This window comes from Tachypleus tridentatus, chromosome 2 (genome assembly GCF_004210375.1).
Source record: "Tachypleus tridentatus isolate NWPU-2018 chromosome 2, ASM421037v1, whole genome shotgun sequence".
Lineage (NCBI taxonomy): Eukaryota > Metazoa > Arthropoda > Merostomata > Xiphosura > Limulidae > Tachypleus > Tachypleus tridentatus.
In genome coordinates, this window is record NC_134826.1 from 126079920 (window position 1) to 126103334 (window position 23415).

Sequence of the window (23415 nt, forward strand, 5' to 3'; positions counted from 1 at the left end):
CACATGATCTTTTGAGTGGTTGGCTACCAAGAGGCAAGGGAGTAAAACCTTGCATGTACTTTTTAAATTAAATTTTCACTGATAATAAAATAAACACCCTGTAATGTTAATTTTATCAACCATCTAAGCAAACTGGCTAGTTACAGATTGGTACCCTGACATTTTCCCTTACATTCAATAGAAATGCTTGCACTTTGAGTTTTAAATTGGCCAAAACCTATATGTTGTTTTATGACATGGCTCTTGACAGGCCACAGATTGCTATGATTAAATGACCTAGCGCACTCTTGCTTGACTTGCAGATTAGCTGGGAAAGCAAGGTAACCAAGATTTCTCTCAAGTAAGTGATACTGGCAGATTTCCCTGCCTTTTTGGACAAAATTTAATAATCATACAGTCTCAGATAAAGTATAATACAACATAGAAAAGCACTTTAAAATAAATAATTGTACATGTATGATTATTTGGAACTCTATAGTAAATTTCTACAGTGCCATGATTTTGAGAATCAATTATGAAAAACCACATCATCATTTGTAAAACAATGCTATAGAAAATTGTACTGCAATAAAATATTTGTCCATCTAGATTCTAGGATCTAGTCAATTTACTAGCTACTTTATAAAAGTAACGTTATCCATTCCAAGTTTCTACAGGATCAAAATATGCAATAATCAAAATGTATGGCAAATCACTCATGTTCATGAACATTTATCTACTCTATATACTCCCATTATATTCTCTGTACATACCTGTCTCCTATGACTAAACCACATTCTGGACATACCATGTCCCCAGCTCTGTAATCTTCAATAAGAAATGCATCTGGATGTGCTGGACAAAAGATCTTTGCAAGAGATCTACAAAAACAGAAAAAAAAGTTACTGGAGAATTACAGTATATGGCACTAGTTTAGAAGATACATGCACTATTATACTAAACTGCAATGAAGAGAGTGCACAAAAATAACTTAAAGTTCTAAATTCATTAACTTGAGACTGGTCTGTACACAAATATGGCAAGATCAGTTCTTGCACAGTTTAGTAATATCCCAGCAAAGTCTGATGAAAGCTTATAAAAGCAAAGCCTATCCAGTACTTCAGTTATGTATGGTTGATTCTAAACTTTATTTACATCATGAAAATATTAAGCATCAAGAAATTGAAACATTATAGAATGAGAACGTGTTATCTGATATTGCAAACCATGGAGTCTGTTCAAGTATTCCTCTGTTTCTCATTTGTGGCAACTGCTTTCCATGCTGCATTTAAAAAGTTGTGTCGGTAAACCTCAACATTCACTTTTGAAATGGTAAAAGAACAGGCATAACTTATGTTAATGCCAAATGTTATTTCACAAGCAGGATATTCTACACTAAATTGTTATAAATTAAACATACTGTCATTCATATTACAAAATGTAACATAATTAAAAGACTAAGAATGCAGATTTACAGTATGTTATTGTTGAGCAGTTTTTAGCATGACTGAAATGGTTAACTCTTACTTTTCAAAATGAAAGGTACAAGTACCACAGAGCTTTAGCTCTGAATGAAAAAAAGAGTGTAGCACATTTAACCTTTTAAATGTACACGAAATAATTTAACAGATTTATTTAAACTTTTTCCCATCACTAGAGATGGATACTTTTGCTTGTTAGACATAATTCAGAAACACACAGTTCTAAGTTATCCAGGAATACTCCAAGCTTTAACTACTAATTAGATTGTTTTGTTTCAGCACAAATCCACACAATTGGGTATCTGTACTATGTCTACTGTGGGGATTGAGTCCCAGCATTTAGCAATATAAACCATTAAGCCTAACATTGAGACACTAGAGAGAATATTAAGAAAGGTTTATAGTTTTTCACACTACATGAAAGATAAAAAACAAATCTTTAAGAAAGAATAAATCAGCACTTTATCAACATAAATGTATATAGTCTAGGAAACGTGTACTACTATTGATAAAAGCACCTTAATTTCATTTAGTGTTAGACATACAGAAAAAAACTATGTTATATGCCTCTGGTTCAACTATTAATAGATTACTGTCAGGGGATGAGTTGCCTTTCTTCCTGTCTTTTTGTTTTGGTTAGTCAAAGTTTTATGGTATAATTTAAAAAAAAATAAAAAATTCTTGTTCAATTTCTGGGCCCAGTTCAAATATCTTGTTCAAAAGCTGTAGTTTCATGAAAACACAGAAGAAAACACTCATTCATATTTATCTCTCAATACTGTAAGTTATTTCAAACATGAATGATTTTTAAGTATTATATTTGTAAGCTTAATTTTTTGACTTAAAATATTTATTCAAGAAAGTATTAATCATAGATTGACCAATGCAAAACTTACACCTTAAGATTAATCAAAAATCTGTTTTTATCCTGAAGAACCATCAGTAAGTAAAGCTTAATCATATTTTATTTTTATTTCTTTTTTTGTAATTCCTCAGTGGACTTCATAATTACAACCAATTAAATTTGTTTTTTCATAAATTATGGAATATAAAAAAGCCTCTTAGCCTATCAAGAATGTCCCAAATTCTAATCTACATAAACCAACTGAAAGCTAATACCAAATCCAGCTCTGATTCTCAGAATATGAATTATACCTTTTCTTTAACTCCTGTAAAGTTGAAGCCTCCAATACTTTAGTCAACAATATGTTGCATACAATTATCTCTATTAAAACAATAAAACTGTCTCAATTGCATGTGTGTCTGACCTTTCTGCCTTAAATTTATGACCTGTTCTTCTGAGCCTGCCCTATGAATTCAAGATGAAATAATATAAACATCATGTATCAATTTTATCAGTTCCTTTAAACATTTTAAATGCTTCAATTAGCTCACCCTTGGTCCTCCCTCACTTTTTTATCTCAAGGAAAACAAACTAAGAGTGACATACACAATAAAATCACATCATTAGTTTTCCCTCTTGCACTTAAGTGAGAATCCTGTTAACTGTGTAAAATTGTTATTACAATATGCCACATACAAAACCTCAAGGCTTCACATTAATACTAGCGTGATAGCCTGTGACAAGCAAGAAATGTGTTTGGGCTAGTTGCCGAGATGAAACACTAGCTCAAAAGGGGTTAGTGGCTTAACAATGAGTGCCATTTTTTATTTTGACTCACACATTTGTTTTTTTATTACTTTTTCATGATGAAACAGTAATACTTATTTACCAAACTCAGCAGGTTCAAATTATTTTCAAAAGCAAAAAATGGAGTTATTTAATAGCTTGTAATAAAATTTTCATTCTCTGGAAATAAATGATGGCACAATGCTCAGTTTATTATTTCAAAGACTAAAATCATGGTATGGTACAAACCCAAAGCATCTTTGGATTTATGTACATTATGCTTACAGTATTTATTTATTATATAGATTAAGTAATTATTCAAAGTATATAAACTTTGAATATTTTAATAGTTTTATATGTATTTTTGTATCTGAAAATTCCTGAAAAAAAGTGTGCAAATGATACAGCTTTCTTTCAAAATATCTGAAGAGGTTAAAATTCAACTGTCTCAGCATAAATTGTACATTTAGAATGTCAATCTCATATTTTTACCTTGTCATTGCAGCTTAGTAAAGCAATTATACTCACGAGCCAATGAAATGTTAGATACTCACGAGCCAATGAAATGTTAGGTAGAAAAACTGATCCAACGAAAGAAAAAGATGTAGAAAGATAGAGTACATGACACAAATTACAAACATACCACCAATATCCACAGGAAAACAAGAGAAGGAAGTAAAACAAGGAGAACTGGAAAAGTAGATCAAACATTGGCAAAGTGAGCCAGTGCAGGACCACATTAATATCTTCATCTGTGAAACAAGCTGTAATCAAACTGAAAACCCACTGAACAAACTCAAAAGTGAAGAATGGTAGGCCTGACTCAGATGTCTGTAGAAAAATACTCAAATGGACAGGATATTGGATAGGTTGCTGTAAGGACTTTTCCAACTTTATTAACAGACTATGAGTGCTTCCTCCAGGAGCAACAATCATAGGTAAAAGGTAGACTCCCTCTCAGAATGAATTAACAATAATCAGTTGAACAAAGAAAGAAAAAAGCATAAGCTGAGAGCATGTAAGTAACAAACAATTGCAATAAATACCCAACAAAACATATAGGACTGAAGCAAGTGTGAATGGTTGTAAACTAAACAGAGGAAACACCCTGTGCAGAATAAACTAAAAGGGTTGGGAATGACAAAATATCAGGATATCCATATAAGCATTCAAAACATTCATCAATAAACATGGAGAAAAAGATCATCTATGGATGAGAAATGACTCCATGATAAAATGGGACAGATTGAAAATTAGAACAAGAAAGTACACATCTAGTACAGATTACCAATCTCCAGTTTGGCACAAGGATAATAAATAGCCTGATATAAAAACTTGGAGAAAGATGATGAAAGAAGCAATGACCTGTAAACACAGAAAATCTTGTACCACCTCAGACAGATGCAGAATCATAAGTCATGAAGAAAAAAAAGAGTACCAGAAACAAAGATGGTGAGGAAAGAAATAGTAGGACAAGTACCTGTGATAAAACCCAAAGAACCAATGGAATTGTAGTGAAACATCCCCAAAGGGTAACAACAGAATACAGTCAAGCTCCAACTGTATTGGAACCCTCTGGTTAATCTATTGTATTGTTAGTGACATACTCATTAACAATGAATGAAAAACAAGTTAAGAAACCTCTGAAACCAGAACAGGGAAAGGTATATAAGGATTACCAGTACAGGAAAAAAATAAGGTTGTGTCATTGCTCCAATTGTGACAAATGTACTACAACCAAGGAGATAAGGGTTGAGTGTTGATGCCTATATTACACATGAGACTCCAAAGTCTCAAATGCATGATCTAAAACATAACAAAAGAAAAAATACAAAAATATCACAAAGAAAAAAGCAGCAAACATGCCCAGAAAATCACACATACGGTGAAAATGTGGGTAAAGCATGAACCAAAAATGACAAACCAGCCAACATGGAGGTAATAAGGAATCATAGGAAAAAAGAATTGGATGAAACATACCTGAAAAATTAAGTCTGAAATGTATTAGGCCTAGCTGATTCTGTAGAAGGGGCAAGTAAACACACAGCAAAATCTGGTGGTGTAGAAAGGTATCAAATCATCATCAGCCCAAACAAGTTCAGATTCTTCAGGAGAATTACTGAGGCAAGTTCAGGAGAAAAAGGTTAACTCACATAATTATCTTATGATGGATAAAAACAGAGAAATCCAAAGAGTCTCCCCTACATGCAGCCTGTGAAAATAGTCGTGGAGATATAACACCCAAAGTAGGAAAATGAACCTCAGAATTCACTGTAGAAATACACAAGTTAAACAAAATTGTTTGATGTAAAATAAGTGAGTGTGAGAATATAATAAAGACTAGGAAATTGTGTTAAATTAAAAGATTTCTTCAACCTAAAAAAAAATAAAGAAATCGTACTTCAGATATTAAAGTATTAATATCACAATCCACACAAAAGGAAAAAATCTGAACACAAGTAAGACTGTCAAATGAGAAACAATAGTTTGGTAGAATTGAATAAAGGGAGTCACATGCATTGAGAAAATATCAAATTCTCAATAAGGTGAAGGGTTGATGCACAATGAGTTGCATAAGATGTATTGGAATTAGTCAATTCCAATGAAGGAGAGATAAGCTTGTAGCATGCATAAACAATATTTTTGCATATAGAGGGCAGCACTGAATGAGAATAGCCATTATGTGAGAGGAGTTTTGTACCATATCAGAAAAATCTGTTTATTAACTGGAGTAAAACAATAAATATATGTACTGAGATGTGTTAAGACTTATGCTATCAATCAGAAAACAAGATTAATAATGTCAAGTTTATAATAAATAAACTGTTTTGTTGAATTAATTGAGCAATTATGTTTTATAAATGTTAACTCAATTACAAATGTGTTATTTCTGTATTTATCAAGATCTTCAGAGTATTATGACTTTTTCTGAAACACTATACAGTATGACTGAACTTTTAAACAGGTGGAAGAGTTCTATCAGTCAACTGCTATTACTCAGGTACATTTGTCAGGCACTTGAAAGATTTTATCTCAAGTGTAAAATATTCCATTAATATTTGATATTTATTTTTTTAAATACTGAACTTATTTGGTACTATTGTCTATTCTACAGCAAAATAATTATAATATTCATATTACAATTTACTAGGAACAGTAATCACCTAAAATCTACTTTAGATATTTAGAAGTTGGCAAATCATAAAAAAAACTAACACTGAATTAGTGTGGAATAATTAATAACAAGTTTTACAGACTACAAAACTCACATATTAGTAGTATATATTTTAAGCATATGCACATGAAAAAATTAATTTCATGTTAGTTAATTTCAGTAATATAACTGGATTTATTATAATCAACATATTATTTAGCTCACCATTAGCAATTCTAGTTTTTAAAGGAACTTGATGTTATTTTTAAATGCAGGGCACTATTTTTCTTTTTATTAAGTACATATTTATCAATTTGATGTCTGAAAACTGAAAAGTATAACTAATATATTTCTTCTCCTTCAGAAGTTACAGTTTAAATGCTACCAGGTGGTATAATATAGGAAAACCAATAGTCTTAAAAAACTGTTACAAAAACAGTGGTAGAACTAAATAAATTAATATAAACAAAGCAGAAAAAAAACATATTTCTTATGGAAATAAAACATTTTACTATGTTCCTTATTCTTACAATAAAACTAAGAGTGAAAAACACAATAAAAAGGAAACAAAGAAAATTATGGTAACAAAAAAAGTAAAATAATAGGTCAATTTTAGTTCAAACACATGTGGACAGAAACAGCTATATTATATATTACAGCAAGGCAGCATACACACTTTCCTAAAGTTAGAGCTCCCATAGTCTGCAAATTTCCCCAATGCTGGAAAGACTCAAATATACATCCTGATGCGATACAAAAACTGATATCAAACATGAAACGTTTTCAAACATTGTCTATAACTTACTAGTTTTAATGTGCATTTTGGTATTAAGAGGAATCATCTGAAGTTACTATAGTATTAGAATATAAATATTTTATTAATTTTGGTTGAACTTTGCTATTGTTACTACATTCAAACATTTATTATTGTAGACTATAGTATCTCACATTTTCCAATTACCAAAGAATTCCAAAATCAAATTAATATAATTATCTCGTATAAATGTGAGAAATGATAAAATTGAAAAAAAGGGTGTTCCCAAGCTACAGATTTAATAATTATTACTCTACATTAAGTTCTGTTAGACCTATATTAAGCCAAGTTAAACAGATCATAAAAACTAAAAGTAGTATTTCATAATTATTATTATTATTATTATTATTATTATTATTATAAGAATTACATTGTTACTAATAGGAAAACATCAGTATTAATAGTAGCATTACTATTTAGTATTAACTTATTATTAATCCTACGTATTAAATTTGCACTTACGATTAAGTTAATTTAATTGTTACAATACAGAAAATATGACATTATTTTTCATATTTTGAACTTAAACTTCGAAGAAAACAAAACACGTTTAACGTTATAACTTGCTAATCAGCTTCTTCGTCACAAGTGTTGAAGCTTTTACGAAGCTAAAATAAAATCTTCAGTAGAAACAGTCAGAAGTTTTGTTTTTTTTCATTATTTATCTGTCAGATTCTGTCCCTATGTAATTTTTAGCACAATACAAACATATCCAACAATCGAATATATGTATTACAGATTCGTAAAATTAATAACATAAAACAACTCGAACTAAGTATTACAATTTTAAAATCAGGCTTAAGACATACCGTGAACTAGACGCCATAATGTACTACGACATACTCATATTCTTGTGTTATCATTATGTATTCAGCTGAAATAAATAAATGAGTTTTACAAATTAAAGAGTGCAGTTGTATTTGTATTTAATCAGTTGCATATGCGCAAGAGTCTTGAATTGTCATTGAATATTTAAACTCTGCTATTCCTATATAATTTCCCATTATTGATTTATTTGATTGCATACAATTTACAATCAAGTAATTGATATAAATGAAGAATTGAAGCAAAAGTTTGTTTATTATTTGGCGCTAAACTACAGGAGTGCTAACTGCTCTAAATTAGAGTGAAGGCAGCTAGTCATCATCACTCACTGACAACTTTTGGGCTAGTTTTTTTTTTTTTTATCAACGAATAGTGGTATTGACTACACCTTATAGCGCCCCAACGGCTGAACGGTCGAGCATATTTGATGTAACGGGAATTCGAACTCGCGACCCTCAGATTACGCCCAAACCATGTGGCCACATCGGGTCTAAATCAAAAGAAGGCTATAACATTAGATATTGTTTTTTGACATAGTTATTTAATGATTACTTGAGAAAATAACTAATTTTATTAACAGAAGTAACTTAAATTCATGAAAACTTCTTTATTATACCACTATTTTGGCTGATATCTTCTTCGATATAATACTAACAAGTATTAACTAGAACAGATGGTTTCTGATGTGAAGGTTTTTGCGGAGAGTTTTTGGCATTACACTTACCATCTTATATCATTCAAATAACCTTCTCCTGGCTACACAGCCAGTTTGATTTGTTTTGAGTTTTGCGTAAAGCTACATGAGGGCTATCTGCGTTAGCTTTGTTTTTGTTTGTTTGTTTGTTTTTGGAATTTCGCACAAAGCTACTCGAGGGCTATCTGTGCTAGCTGTCCCTAATTTAGCAATGTGAGACTAGAGGGAAAAGAGCTAGCCATCACCACCCACCGCCAACTCTTGGGTTTCTTTTTCACCAACAGATAATGGGATTGACCGTCACATTATAACTTAGTGTTAATCAGTTATCTTGTTAAACAAACTCTATATAGTATTTTAATAGCTTCTTATTTAAATCACTGGCAGATAGAATTGAATGGCATCAACAAATTTTTAGAGCATATTTGCTTCTGATAGTTTATGTGGGTTCAGATATTATCTTCTGAATTGTCGAATGTCCCTTAAGTATATTTGTGGGAACTGGGGAAATGTTTTACTTACGTACTTGATGTATTGAGGTTTGAAACAATTTTTTAAATTTCTACTGATAAAAGTAAAGTCTCTACTATTGTAGCAACGATTAATTCAGCCAATGGTTGTAACAGTCATGACAAGTAACATAGAAAAGAAAGAAAAAAAAAGAGAGCAGTGCTTTCTTAACTTCTCCTATAATTCACTTTATTAAGAACCTTTTCGACTAAGGTTACCCCAACTACCAGGGCTGACCAAAAGGTACAGGAATGCTTACCTAGGACCATTTTTAACATCAAAGCGAAAACTGGTGAAGGATCCAGTCTTGACTTACAATAGACTATGGCAGGAAGAAAGGCAGCTACGATTGAAACAGAAAATTCTCGCAGTTTATCATGTCCTAAAACCTTGTGTGCAGTTCATAACTTACTTTAGACACCTGGTTGAAGTGATGAATCTTTACATGAAATACCCGAAGTTTTCTAAAGGGATTAAAATAGAGATATTAAGATTTCTTCATGGATCTAAAACAGTTGAATTTTAATAGGCACAGTTATGAAAGGATGCCAGTAGAAGTAATAAATATCGTATTACCTATAGACAAAGAAAGCAGCGATGCTGGTAGATAGGCTAGCCTTTGCAATGAGTGGCTTTAAACACGACTTGTTAGCTCCAATGATAGGCTAGTATTCGAATTAGCGATAATTTCTGAAAGATAATTATTTTCAAATACTTGTTAATAACTTAACCAAGAACTTTATTATTTACTTCAGAGCTTAATTTAGAGTGCGAATGTAATGCGAGTTATTTCTGTTTCCGGGGATTTTGCAGAAACATCTTACCTTATCCAAAATGTGGTTGAAAGAACTCTTTAGATAATGTGCAAAAATAATATAATTGAGTGCAGACCTGATAAAATAAGTATTTCTATAATATGGTAACAGCGTATATGGTGACGAACAGTCTTAAAAAAAAGAAAAAAGTGATTGTCCAACTTGATGGTGCTGGAACGAGTACGTCCAACAGCTCTATCATTCAGTGATATATTCTTGTGTAAGAGAGCACATGGCGAACCATGGGTTAATCTATGTTATTTCTTTATGAATTAATAAGCATTATATTCAACTAGACCCAACGTGGGTTAATAATTTGGTGAAAGCAAAAGTGTATTGTGAAATATTACCACAATGGCAACATCGTTGAGTGCATCCATAAGGAGAGTCTTACAAAGTGATTTACTGTGTTCAGTTCAAATCAAATGTGTGTCAGATCAGTTACAAAGCAAACTAAATAGTAATGGTTGGTCTGTTTGCGTTTATTATTAAGCACAAAATTATACAATAGGCTATCTGTGCTGCGCCCACCACGTGTATAGAAACTTGTTTTTAGTGCTATCTTTTAACGTCTTTAGGCTTATCGGTGAGCCACTGGATAATAGGGACGGGATAAAAGTTCTTTTATATAATATATGAACAAATTGCACGGACGGTGTACAATATGATGAGCAATTGAGTAGTTTAATGTTTCGTGCCCTGTTCAAGGTCTACAGCTCGAAAACAGTATCCATCTCAGTCTCATGCGTTTGTTGTTGTCTTTTTTAATTTCGCGCAAAGCTACACGAGGGCTATCTGTGCTAGCCGTCCCTAATTTAGCAGTGTAAGACTAGAGGGAAGGCAGCTAGTCATCACCACCCACCGCCAACTCTTGGGCTACTCTTTTACCAACGAAAAGTGGGATTCACCGAACATTATAACACCTCCACGACTGAAAGGTAGAGCATATTTAGAGCGATGAGGATTCGAACCCGCAATCCTCAGATTGCGAGTCGAGTGCTTTAACCACCTGGCCATGCCGACCCTTTGAATCTATCCACATTTCATACTGCAATTTAATCTTAAATAGCGGCACTTAACTTTCCTCCAGCCTTCCAATAAACCAGCACTTCCATTTGATGTATCTTGCAACACTAATTTAAAATGTCTCAAATACTACGCTTTTCTTGTTTGTTTGTTTTGGAATTTCGCACAAAGCTACTCGAGGGCTATCTGTGCTAGCCGTCCCTAATTTAGCAGTGTAAGACTAGAGGGAAGGCAGCTAGTCATCACCACCCACCGCCAACTCTTGGGCTACTCTTTTACCAACGAATAGTGGGATTGACCGTCACATTATAACACCTCCACGACTGAAAGGTAGAGCATATTTAGAGCGATGAGGATTCGAACCCGCAATCCTCAGATTGCGAGTCGAGTGCTTTAACCACCTGGCCATGCCGACCCTTTGAATCTATCCACATTTCATACTGCAATTTAATCTTAAATAGCGGCACTTAACTTTCCTCCAGCCTTCCAATAAACCAGCACTTCCATTTGATGTATCTTGCAACACTAATTTAAAATGTCTCAAATACTACGCTTTTCTTGTTTGTTTGTTTTGGAATTTCGCACAAAGCTACTCGAGGGCTATCTGTGCTAGCCGTCCCTAATTTAGCAGTGTAAGACTAGAGGAAAGGCAGCTAGTCATCACCACCCACCGCCAACTCTTGGGCTACTCTTTTACCAACGAATAGTGGGATTGACCGTCACATTATAACGCCCCCACGGCTGGGAGGGCGAGCATGTTTGGCGCGACGCGGGCGCGAACCCGCGACCCTCGGATTACGAGTCGCACGCCTTACGCGCTAGGCCTACGCTTTTCTACAACATAAATTTTGCTAAACAGTTGACTGTATATTACTCCTACTTTGACATAATTTATTATGTTAATTCATTAAGCTCCAGGATGCAACATATTAAGCAACAAAAAGTGCTCTTATTTCTTCATCCTTGATATCAGGTACCTATTTTTGCGTATCCAATCATCATAATGATATATAAGTATTTAACTTTTTCTTAAGTGGTGGGGAGGCATTCCGTATTTTTTTTTTATTATTATTTGTAGAATGTTCTTAAGGCCTCCAGCCACAAGACTGCAACTTGTATTGAAAAATATATATGTGAAAACGGCTCATTTGGGTTGAGAAATTTTTTTACGTAGAGGAGCGAACAACGTTTCTTCGGTCATCGTCACGTTCACAAAGAAAGAGAGGTAACTGACTGGAAGCAGACCATATGTTTAAAAGGGGTTGTGTTACTGAGTGTCTGAATGTAGAGGGCGTGCTTAGATATTTAAATATATAATTTTATATTATTAATTTTATTATTATTATTATTATTATTATTATAGGTAAAAAGGTGTTCCTTGTATTGGTTTATTTTGGGCTTGAGTTGTCGTATAAGTAAGGCTTCTTTAATTTTGCGTTTGTTTATGTTTGTTTGTTTATTTAGTATTTGAGTGTTTTCTATGGTTGTGTTTATTTGACTTGCAGTGTTCGAAAACGTGTGAAGGTAATATATGTTCTTTGAAAATTTTTCTCAACCCAAACGAGCTGTTTGTACAATATATTTTTCTCTGCAAGTGGGTTTTCTCGACATCGCCGATACTTGTATTATTTGTTAGTATTAACTGTTATTGACAATATAAAATTAGCTATTTGCATTAAGTTTTTTAGCAAAATTTCGTGAATTTATTTATTCATAAGTGTGCATGTAACTTAACATGCATCACTATTCTTTAAATGATCCATAATCAATTTTTCCGCACGAAGTTACACGAAGCGTTATATAAGTATAGTTTTTCCAACTGAAATAGGTACTGCAACAAAACTTCATCCACAACTCACAAAGGGGAAGGGTATTTTTAAGCCAACGGGACGCGAGCCATGAAGCCCCTAATTCACTGCCCGGGCACGTTAATCATTAGATTGTTTTTGTAGCTTCGCTTAAAGCTACACGAGAGCTACCTGCGATATCCGTCCCAGTTTGTTTGTTTTGGAATTTCGCACAAAGCTACTCGAGGGCTATCTGTGCTAGCCGTCCCTAATTTAGCAGTGTAAGACTAGAGGGAAGGCAGCTAGTCATCACCACCCACCGCCAACTCTTGGGCTACTCTTTTACCAACGAATAGTGGGATTGACCGTCACATTATACACCCCCACAGCTGGGAGGGCGAGCATGTTTAGCGCGACGCGGGCCCGAACCCGCGACCCTCGGATTACGAGTCGCACGCCTTACGCGCTCGGCCATGCCAGGCCACCGTCCCTAATTTAGAAGTGTAACACTACATGGAAGGTAGCTAGTCATCACTACGCACCGCCAATTTTTGGGCTACTCTTACCAACGAATAGTGGAATTGACCATCATATTATAACGTTCCACAACTTAAAGGGCTAGCATTTTTGTGACGAAGATTCGAACCCGCGACCCTCAGATTACGAGTCGAGCGCCTTAACCACCCGTCCACGCCAGACGTAATAATTAAATCACATAAGAAAATTTGTTTAATTTGTCATTAAATACTTGTCGTGTTTCTTGCAATCAAATAGTATTTCTATTGCATTTGGCAGTTTTTTTTCCCCACATTAAATACACTATATTTATTACTCAGCAATAAATGTAATAATTACTTTTTAATTGGATGCATGATAGTCGATAAACCAAAGCATATTTACACAGATTTATAATATCAATAATTATATTTACTGCCTCACCATTCACTTGGTAAGTAAATAAACATTCTCTTTACGTAGGTACTTCTTTACCTACTCTTCAAGTAACAACAGGGCTAGTTTAGGCTTATAATGGCTCAATACCTGATCCTAGATTAAAAGGTCCAAGACTAACTGTATTGCGCTGAATATTGCATACTTTCAGTTGTAGGAGCATTATAGAAGTGACAGTCAATCCCTCCAATTCGTTAGGAGTAGATATCTAGGCTGCAGGTATTTATATCTTACAACTCTCTTTAGTCAGCAGCTCTAAGCGAGCGATAGCTATACTTATACGTTACGGGTCCCTCCCAGATCAGGTATTTAGATCATGTGCCACGTAATATATCATTGAGGCCAAAAATATCAATATTGAATAAGAAAACTAAATTTAGCATTCTACCGAGTCTCTTCATTGAGCAAAATTCAGTAATTATCGATTTAATATATCTAGCGTTCTATTACATAAACTGTCAACAGCAAGTGTATTGATTATTGTAATTTTTTTAATCGGTTCATTTTCCGTTAATCTTTTTCTTAATTAACAACGTCTATCAAAGCTGACGGTATTTTGCTTATTAATAAAAATGTCTCTAATTTTAGTATAACCTATTTTTTTTATCGACCCGAACTTTTATCAATCACGTTTAACAGTTAATTATTCAATATCTTTTATTTAACATTTTTTTGCTGAATAATGTGGTGCAATGAATAGGTAATTCAGATTTTAATTACTAATATTTAGCGATTACTGAATAAATTTATTTTGTGTGTGTGTGTGTGTGTGTTCAATAGCAAATAGCAAAGCCACATCAGGTTATCTGCTTAGTTCACCAAGAGGATTCGAACCCCTGAGTTTAGCGTTGTAAATCTGTAGGCACCGCTGGATCAACGAGAGACCATTAGAGAATTCAGCTAGATAAGTTTTCATTAATATTTAATAATTATTGTGTATATAGAAAGATATGCACAATGTTTATTTCTTTATTAAGTGTGTAGTAACAATCAGTGAAAAATCATTAAATGTTTCTTCTTTCTTTTCAGCAGTACTCCAAAACAATTATTGTATATTGTATGATCAATGGTTATGCTAGGTTCTTTTTTTGCGCCTGACATTTTTCCATTTGAATATTACTTTTATAATGTTTTCTTATGCTTTGACTTTTGAAATATCCTAAAGTTATTCATTCAATTTTAAAACACGTTCATATGTGATAATACGGTAAATATACAACCACATATGGAGATGGCAAACTCAATAAGAATATATTAGCCGGGATCTATTATTGTATCACGTTTACTCGAAGATATTAAGTTTATGGAATACAAGACATTATGCGTGTTCCTCTGAACAAAAACGTAGAGACGCATCTATAATGTGAATTTCAAGTGTGCCTATGAAAAAAAGAGCAACTATCTGTTCAATCAAACACAGTTGTCTTTGAAAGACTAGTTAGAATATCACATAGGACCGTGTGGTGTTTTAATACAGTATCGATAACGCGGGAAAATATCTGTGCAACTATTTCGAAACCGGTTCTTTAGCAACTGGATATTAATTTATCAAAAAATAGCGTTTTCATGCTTAGCTTTGAGTTTGGTTGTATTAGCTTAACTGAATTTTTCCTACACGATCCTCTCATCACCTTATTACACTACTTCCATTTTGAGACTAAGTTTGACTACACTGCGAAACATACGTGTTTTCTGAGTAAACACATAAAAAAGGTATTTTTGAAAGATATATCTATGAGCACTATGTTAACTAGCAACAAGAGTCCAACTGACAATTTTCACGTTGATGTATTTAAGTACATGCATTACACCATCATTACGTGTCTTCAAAAGATTATTCGTACTTCATTAGAACGATTTGTAACTGCTGATGTAATTAGTATATATATCCCAACAGCTGGGCCTTAGAGCCACAGAAAACATGTTACTCAGTTCATTGGAGAACAGCATCACAAGTTGAAATGTGATGCAATGAAAATGTAAAACTGGTGCATTGCTCAAACAACAAAAATAGGGTCTAACGTCTACAAAACTCCATCTAATTAGGGGTTAGACCCTATTTTTGCTGTTTTACATTTTCTACACTAAAATATTATTTAAGAAAAGAATCTTAAAACAAACTCTTATTATTCATATAACTATCAAGCTTTACCTTAAAGTCACTTAAATTGACAGCTTCCATTATATCTGAAAACAGCCCAATTCAGAGACCAACCACTCTGTTTGAAAAACAAAACTGGCTTAGCTGAAGATTAATCCTGCTTTATCAAAATATATATTTTGTCCCCTAGTCCTACTTTCTTTGCCATTAAGTATAAAAAATGATGCATCAACTCTCTCAATTCCATTTAAAATCTTAAACACCTCAATCATATACCCCCTAACTCTTCTTTTCAAGAGAAAACCGTCTCAAAAACTTTATCTTTCATCATATAAGAACACTTCTATCCAAGGAACCAGTCTAGTCACCCTCCTTTGAACCCTTTCCAAAAATGCAATGTCCTTCCTAAGGAGAGGAAGCCAAGACTGAACATAATACTCCAAATGTTGCCTAACCAGTAAGCTATACAATTAAATTATAACCTCTTTAGGCTTGCATTCAATATTTCTGTAGATACAACCTAAAATAATATTTTCTGTACTATTATCAACAGCTTACTATTTGGATGATTTAAGATAATTAACAATTACACCAAGATCCCTTTCTCTTATCACATTGTTAAGGTTATTATCATTCAAATTATATTTATAATTCAAATTATGATAGCCCACATGCATTATCTTGCATTCATTTTATTTAAAACCCTTCTGCCATTTGTTTGTCCAACTCTATAAATGATCTAAATTCTTTTGTAACGCAGTAGGATCCTCTTCAAAGCAAGCAGTATCCAAGACAAATATCATCAGCAAATTTTAAGTAATCTAATGACCATTCTTTCACCATCGGTGTAAACTAAAGAGAGCAATGGTCTTGAAACTGAGCCCTCAAGCACCCTAAATGTACTATTACTCCAAATTGATCAAACTCCATTCATAACAGCCCTCCGTCTTCTTCTATCCAGCCACTCTTCTCTCCAATCAGCGAACTTATTCACCACACTTTAAAAGAATTTTTACAAGCCTTTTATGTGGAACCTTGTCAATGGCTTTCCGAAAACTCAGTTATACCAAAGCAACATATTTACCCTCATCTAAATAAGCAGTAACCTCTTCATAAATGTCGAATGATTTGAGAGGCAAGATATTTCCTTAGGGAAAACCATGTTCACTATCCAATAAAATTTCTTAAAAACATTTTGCAAAACATATTTTAAAACTTTCCGAAACGTTTTCTACAACTAACCTAAGAGTAATAGGCCTATAATTACTGGAACAGTGTTTATACTGCACAACAAAGCCTTTGCTTCTTGAACACTGTTGAGTGTTCCTTGTAAATTTTTGGCTGCTGATTACGAAAATTACATCCAAATTTGCCCATCACGTACCGTTTCATCGAAATCTTCAGTTTTGCTACAATAGAAAAACGATATCAGGTCAATTGGAATTCGCTAATGCTTGCTGACTACTATTGGACACTGCAACGTGATGCACCGGACATTGAATACAAACGAAAATCAGGAGCAACACACTTTTAATTATGTTGAACTTAATAGCGTATTAGAAACATAAACGCAATTAAATACGTTATTGCCGGTAAACAGTTAACTGTCTATTTCTCAGAGTTCCTACGTGATGAAGCAAAACCAAAACTGTTTGTGCAAACCTATCACAATCAGCAAAAACTTTTCAAAAAAATTGTTGTGCAGTGTTATTAATTCACTTGAAAAGACGAATGACATAACTTCCAATCTTTGGACACATGCTCATTATTCAATAACTTATAAAAAGTAGTAGCAAGTGGTTCACATATCAATCCTTAACCTCCACCCTCAGTCCCACAATGATATGTCTACGGACCTACCACGCCAGAATCCGGGTTTCGATAACTGTGGTACGTAGAGCACAGTTGTCCCATTAGGTAGCTTTTTGCTCAATTACAAAAATCTTAATCTCCTTCAAACCTCTTGAGGAAATTATATGATTCAGGAGTCTTTTAAATTAATTTTTTCTCAACAAGTTTAGAATTGATGCCCTCTTCTTATTCGATATTGTTTTCATCTGTCAAATGTTCAGTATATTAAATATTGGTTAAACCTTCATTGTTAAAAACTAAAGAGAAAGCAGAATTTAATAATCCAGCCATCTCCTAATGATAAAATACAAACCTTAATGCACTCAAAGAAATCTTTACTGTTAATTTTTACATTTCCAGCCAACCATTTTTAAAACTTTGTTTGATGTCCTAATTTCTTGTTTGACTAGCTTTCACGAACCTTTATAATCTTCTAAGCCTACCGTAAAACCAGTTATTTTAAACTTTCTTAAATTTGCAATGATTTCCTTCAATTTTATCTCTAATATCCTTCATGTGTCAACCTGTTTTTCACTTGCAGTCAGCCTTTCCTTTCTATAAAGAATACACTGCTGGCCAAAATCTCATGGCCAATCAACATAAAGAAAAAAATATGCATTTTGCATTGTTAGACTCAACCACTTATTTGTGTTGAGCTTCGAAAGATGAAAATAAAGGAAAATAAAAATAAAACTCTTTAGCATTTAATAGAGAAAATGTGAACACTATGAAATTAGCCTAAATACTAGCTGGTCAAAAGTTTAAGACCATACCAAAAAGAAATCATAAACAGGGTAGGAAATGCCCAACAAGAGGTCTCAGTAGCGAGTTGCACGACCGTCATTGCGAATAACTTCAAACATTCGCTTTGGCATGGTCGATATAAGCGTTTGCAGAAGGCTGACTGGAATATTATTCCAAGTGGTGAAGATGGCTTCACAAAGATCATGCACTGTTAGGAACTGATGTCCAATTCTAGGGGCTCCCTTGCCATCCATCCCCAAACATTTTCAATGGGGTTCAGTTCGGGTGAACACGCTGGATGGTCCAAAAGAATCACGTTATTCGTCATGAAAAAGTCCTTTGTCCTGCGGGTATTGTGGATTGCAGCGTTGTCCTGCTGAAACTTCCAGTCCCTTCTACACAAGCGAGGGCCTTCAGTCAATAAGGAAACTCTCTCCAACATGCCAATGTAACCAGCTGCTGTTTGACACCCCTGTAAAACCCGAAGCTCCATTTTTCCATGGAAGGAGAAAGCACCCCAGATCATGATGGAACCTTCTCCATTGTGTCGTGTAGAAAATGTCTCCGGTGGGATATCCTTATCGTGCCAATAACGTTAGAAGCCATCTGGACCATCCAGATGGAATTTTTTCTCAGAGAACAAAACCTTCGTCCATTTTTCTACGTCCCATGTTTAGTGTTTTTCAGCAAAGTTTAATCGAGCTGTTTCGTGGTGTGGAAGAAGGCGTGGCCTTTGAAGACGTTTACGGTTTTTTAAAGTCTTTCTCTCGTAGATGCCGTCTTATTGTTCTTGAGCTGCATTCTGCGTCCGTAAGGGCCTTAATTTGGTTCGATGATCGGCTGGTGTCTTGCCGGACAACCCATCAAACCCTCCTGCTCAACGCTGGCGAAATTTTCTTGGGCCGACCACTTGAAATTATTGTTCTGTATCCCTCAGGGTCTTTTAAGAAATTTGCAACAGCAGTTTTACTACGCCCAAACTCACCAGCGATGGCACGTTGAGAGAGACCTTGCTTTTGCAGCTCGACAATTCTGCCACGTTCAAATTTTGTCAACTTTTTAGCCTTTGCCATGTTTTTACCCAATGTAACACAGATGTCAGTTAGAGATGTTGACAACGCTAATGCTTGAACACAAATGATTAAATTTCGTTACGTGTTTACCGATTATCGCTTCGTTTCAGTATGGTCTTAAATTTTGACCAGCTAGTATTTAGGCTAATTCCACAGTGTTCACAGTGGTTGAGTCTAATAACGCAAAATGCACATTTTTTCTTTATGTTCATTGGTCTTACGATTTTGGCCAGCAGTGTATGTTTATCTTGAATACTTAGAAACTTATATTAACATTTTTCCACATATGATCAATGTCTTAAAATAACTTGGCTGCACAATTCACAACATGATTTTTGTCGCATCCCTTCGAAACTTGCTTGTTTAAAATATGCAACCAAAATACTATTTGCAATCTCCATATGCAGCAAAGTATCAAACATAATTCATCAATAATCACTTACACTCTTATTCTTCAATTTCTATCTTTTCAACAAGTTAGGGTAGCTGATAAAGCTTCACAAGTAAAAATTCCACAATCTTACAGCCACACCTGAACATCATTGGCCCGTTTCATGAAAAAGATACTGTAAGAAACTGGAACCGCATGAAAACCATCCGACATACCACATTCCTCTATTGTAGCTCTAGTGAATTGTGGTATGCTGAAACATGTCTAAAGTTAATATTCGTATGTAGTTTATGAATGAGGTATGAATATTTGTGGCCCAACATTGACCTTTTCGTTCTTTGCAAACACTTAGTCTTAGGTTGTCCAGAAATAAATATCGGAATTCTCACGATGGCATTTAGAAGTTGAATATTGAGTAACTTGTCGTTGATTGGTTGGTTAGTTTAATTCAACGTTTGTCGATTACAAGATTTTTACTTGTCAGCTGTTCTATATCTATTCAGAGTAAGTTTTGTAACTCCCAAGGCAGCATAGACAAGAAGGACTTTCGTCTGATTTTCCTCTTCGACTTTAAACTTGGACGAAAAGCTACTAAAACTATACGGAACATCAACCAGGCATTCGGCCATAGATCTGTTACTGAACCTAAAGTTCTGCGTTGGTTCTAAAGGTTTCGATGTAGAGATGAAAGTCTTGAGGATTACGAAGGTCGGAAGGAAGCCATCCTTAGATGAAAACACATTTATGGAAGCAATTGAGACAGATCTTCACACAACAGTATGGGAGCTTGCAAAAAAAGAGATCCCCAGAGATTTTTTTTTATTTTATTTCAAGCACTTTGATAACTTATTGAACAATAAACGATTTAAAAACCAGGCAGCTACAGAAGAAGCTTTAAGGGAGTTCATTGACCATAGAAACTCCGATTTCTACAGCAGGAGCATAAAATTTGTTTTGAAATTTCGCACAATGCTACTCGAGGGCTATCTGTGCTAGCCGTCCCTAATTTAGCAGTGTAAGACTAGAGGGAAGGCAGCTAGTCATCACCACCCACCGCCAACTGTTGGGCTACTCTTTTACCAACGAATAGTGAGATTGACCGTCACATTATAACGCCCACACGGCTGAAAGGGCGAGCATGTTTGGCGCGACTCGGGCGCGAACCCGCAACCCTCAGATTACGAAGCGCACGCCTTAACGCGCTAGGCCATGCTAGGCCATGCCAGGCCCAGGAGCATAAAAAGCATCGTTACATGTTGGCAAAAGTGTGTTGAAGCAAATAGCGCTTAACTTACTTTGATAAAAGCATGTTTTACAACACTTTATACTCTTCCAACTTCGTAGTTCGAAAACGACATTTATTTCTGGACAACCTAATAAACTGAAAGGCGCTGTACTGAACAGTAAATTGGTATGATAAAGGATATAACCCTTCACTTGAAACTTATGAAGCGATATTAACTCTCAATGTACATTTCATATAATTTGTTTAATTACTTATTTACAGAACAGGTTTCGTGGGTTTTATTAACCTTAATCTTTCCTTTTCAACTTTGTTTTAAAATATACAAGATCGATAAACTTAACCAAAATTGTAAAATTTCTAATTAGATTTTATAAAATAAAAATAGATTACTTACCTAATAAAATATGTAAACATAGCGAATTGTATGATCCCTAATTAAAATCGTAAGTATGTAGTTAACTTTTTGATACAAAACATAGTCTTTACATAACTTAGTTCCCCCGATAGTCTACGGACTTTCAACTCTGAAATCAGGGGTTCGAATCCACTTGGTGGATTCAGCATATAGCCCGAAGTGGCTTTGCTATAAGAAAACACACAAACTTTCTAATATAGTTAAGATTTACAATAAACTAAGTTAAACATTATCAGTTATGTAGTTAATAATAATTTCAACAAAGTGCTTACTGCTTTTCTTCTACGTATGTTATACGTAACGTACAAATACTAAGTATGTTTGTGTTACGGATCACCTCTACGTTAATCAATCAAGCCGAGTTTTATAATGAAGAACATTTGTATTCTATGTATGACGTCATGTAAAGGTTGCTACAGTTTGCTAGGTTAAAGCAATTACGTGCTATCTAAAATAAACTGAAATGTCAGACTTTCATTATTGTACATAAATAACGACGATTTCACTCGCAAAATGACAGGAGCAGATAGATGGGTGTGGCTTTGCTATAAGAAAACACAGAAACGACAGACCTTTTGTTCAGGAAAACATATGTTCAAAAAAATGTTATGTTCTATGTATATGCCAAAGTATTTTGTTTTGAATCCTGTAAACGTTACAAATAAGTCACGAAACTACTGTTTTACAAATAATGTTACATACAAATTTTCTCAAAATACATTCTTTAAAATGTTTGCTGCCATATCATGGACTGTCTTCTGGACAACTAAAAAAAATGTAGATTTATATTTAATCTTATATTATCTATTTCAGCACTATATAATTCACCACAGTTAGAATTGCAATTAAATGATTACACTGGGGAACACTTCTTCAGTAACTTTGAGTTGCATTGGATATTTTAACTGATTCTGAAGGAGTTTTAGGCGCTGATTTCAAATCTGAAATTAGTTTTTCTCTACAAGCTCTAGTTTGTATGCAATTTGAGGTTAATGAAATTGTACAAATGTGAACTTGCGTAAACCATGTATAAGCATTTTCACGTCCATTTTTTGAACAGCCACCTTGATAAGTTTCCTGACAACCTGGGGGCTGTGAGTGACCAACAAGGAGAACGATTCCACTAAGACCTAAAGGCCATGGAAGAACGCTACCAAGGGCGCTGGGACAAAAGTATGATGGCTGACTACTGCTGGAACATTAAACGAGATTGTCCAGATGAAGTGTACAAACGCAAAAGTTACAAACGCAAATTCCTACCTGAATAAAATACACAAACAAATTGATAAGCTATTCCTATAATTTCCTATAATAACGAAACATTAAAGAATAAATAAAAATATCAAATTGCATAAAAGCTGTAGCTTGCAGACAAAAACCGACTTCAGATTTGAAATCAACACACTCAAATTGACTATAGAAAGGTCTTTTTTTAAATGCAACAAAATGAGTGTTCCCCAGTGTTATTATTGAAAAAAATATCTTTCTTGTTCGTTATTTTCGTAGTTTTCATGCAATGTCCATTATATAAAACACATTTATATATTTTCACAGCTGGAAATACCTTTTTCAGAAAAAAAATATTTAAAAACTAAATGAACCATATTTTCATGTTCTCTCCCTCAGGGAGGCCGGGCATAGTCACGTGGTTAGGGCGCTTGACTCCTAATCTCAGGGTTACGGGTTTGAGTCCTCGTCCCACTAAGCATGCTCGCCCTTTCAGCCGTGGAGGTATTATAATGTTACGATCAATCCTACTATTCATTGGTAAAAGAGTAGTCCGTTGGATGGTGATGACTAGCTGCCTTCCCTCTACTCTTACATTACTAAATTAGGGGCGGCTAGTGCAAATATTCCTCGTCTAACATTGTGCAAAATTCAAAAACAAACAAAATACAATATAAATCGCATGATGTGTCAACAGCTGT

The 23415-nt window shown here is 34.2% G+C and overlaps 1 protein-coding gene across 3 annotated transcripts in view; it reads right to left on the reverse strand.

Annotated features, from left to right (window-relative positions):
* Positions 1–7975, reverse strand: part of LOC143245037 (transcription initiation factor IIB-like) — a 32284-nt gene extending 24309 nt beyond the window's left edge. The window contains exons 1-2 of one of the 3 annotated variants that reach the window (XM_076490818.1): positions 7868–7975; positions 753–860 (exon numbers count right to left, since the gene is read on the reverse strand). In XM_076490818.1, the coding sequence (XP_076346933.1) occupies positions 753–860; positions 7868–7884 (125 nt within the window). In that variant the 5' untranslated portion in view covers positions 7885–7975. Of the gene's footprint in view, positions 1–752; positions 861–6920; positions 6977–7520; positions 7541–7867 lie in introns of those variants that run through there. The other 2 variants (XM_076490819.1, XM_076490817.1) reach the window with 2 other exon arrangements.
* Between the last annotated feature and the right edge of the window lie 15440 nt (positions 7976–23415).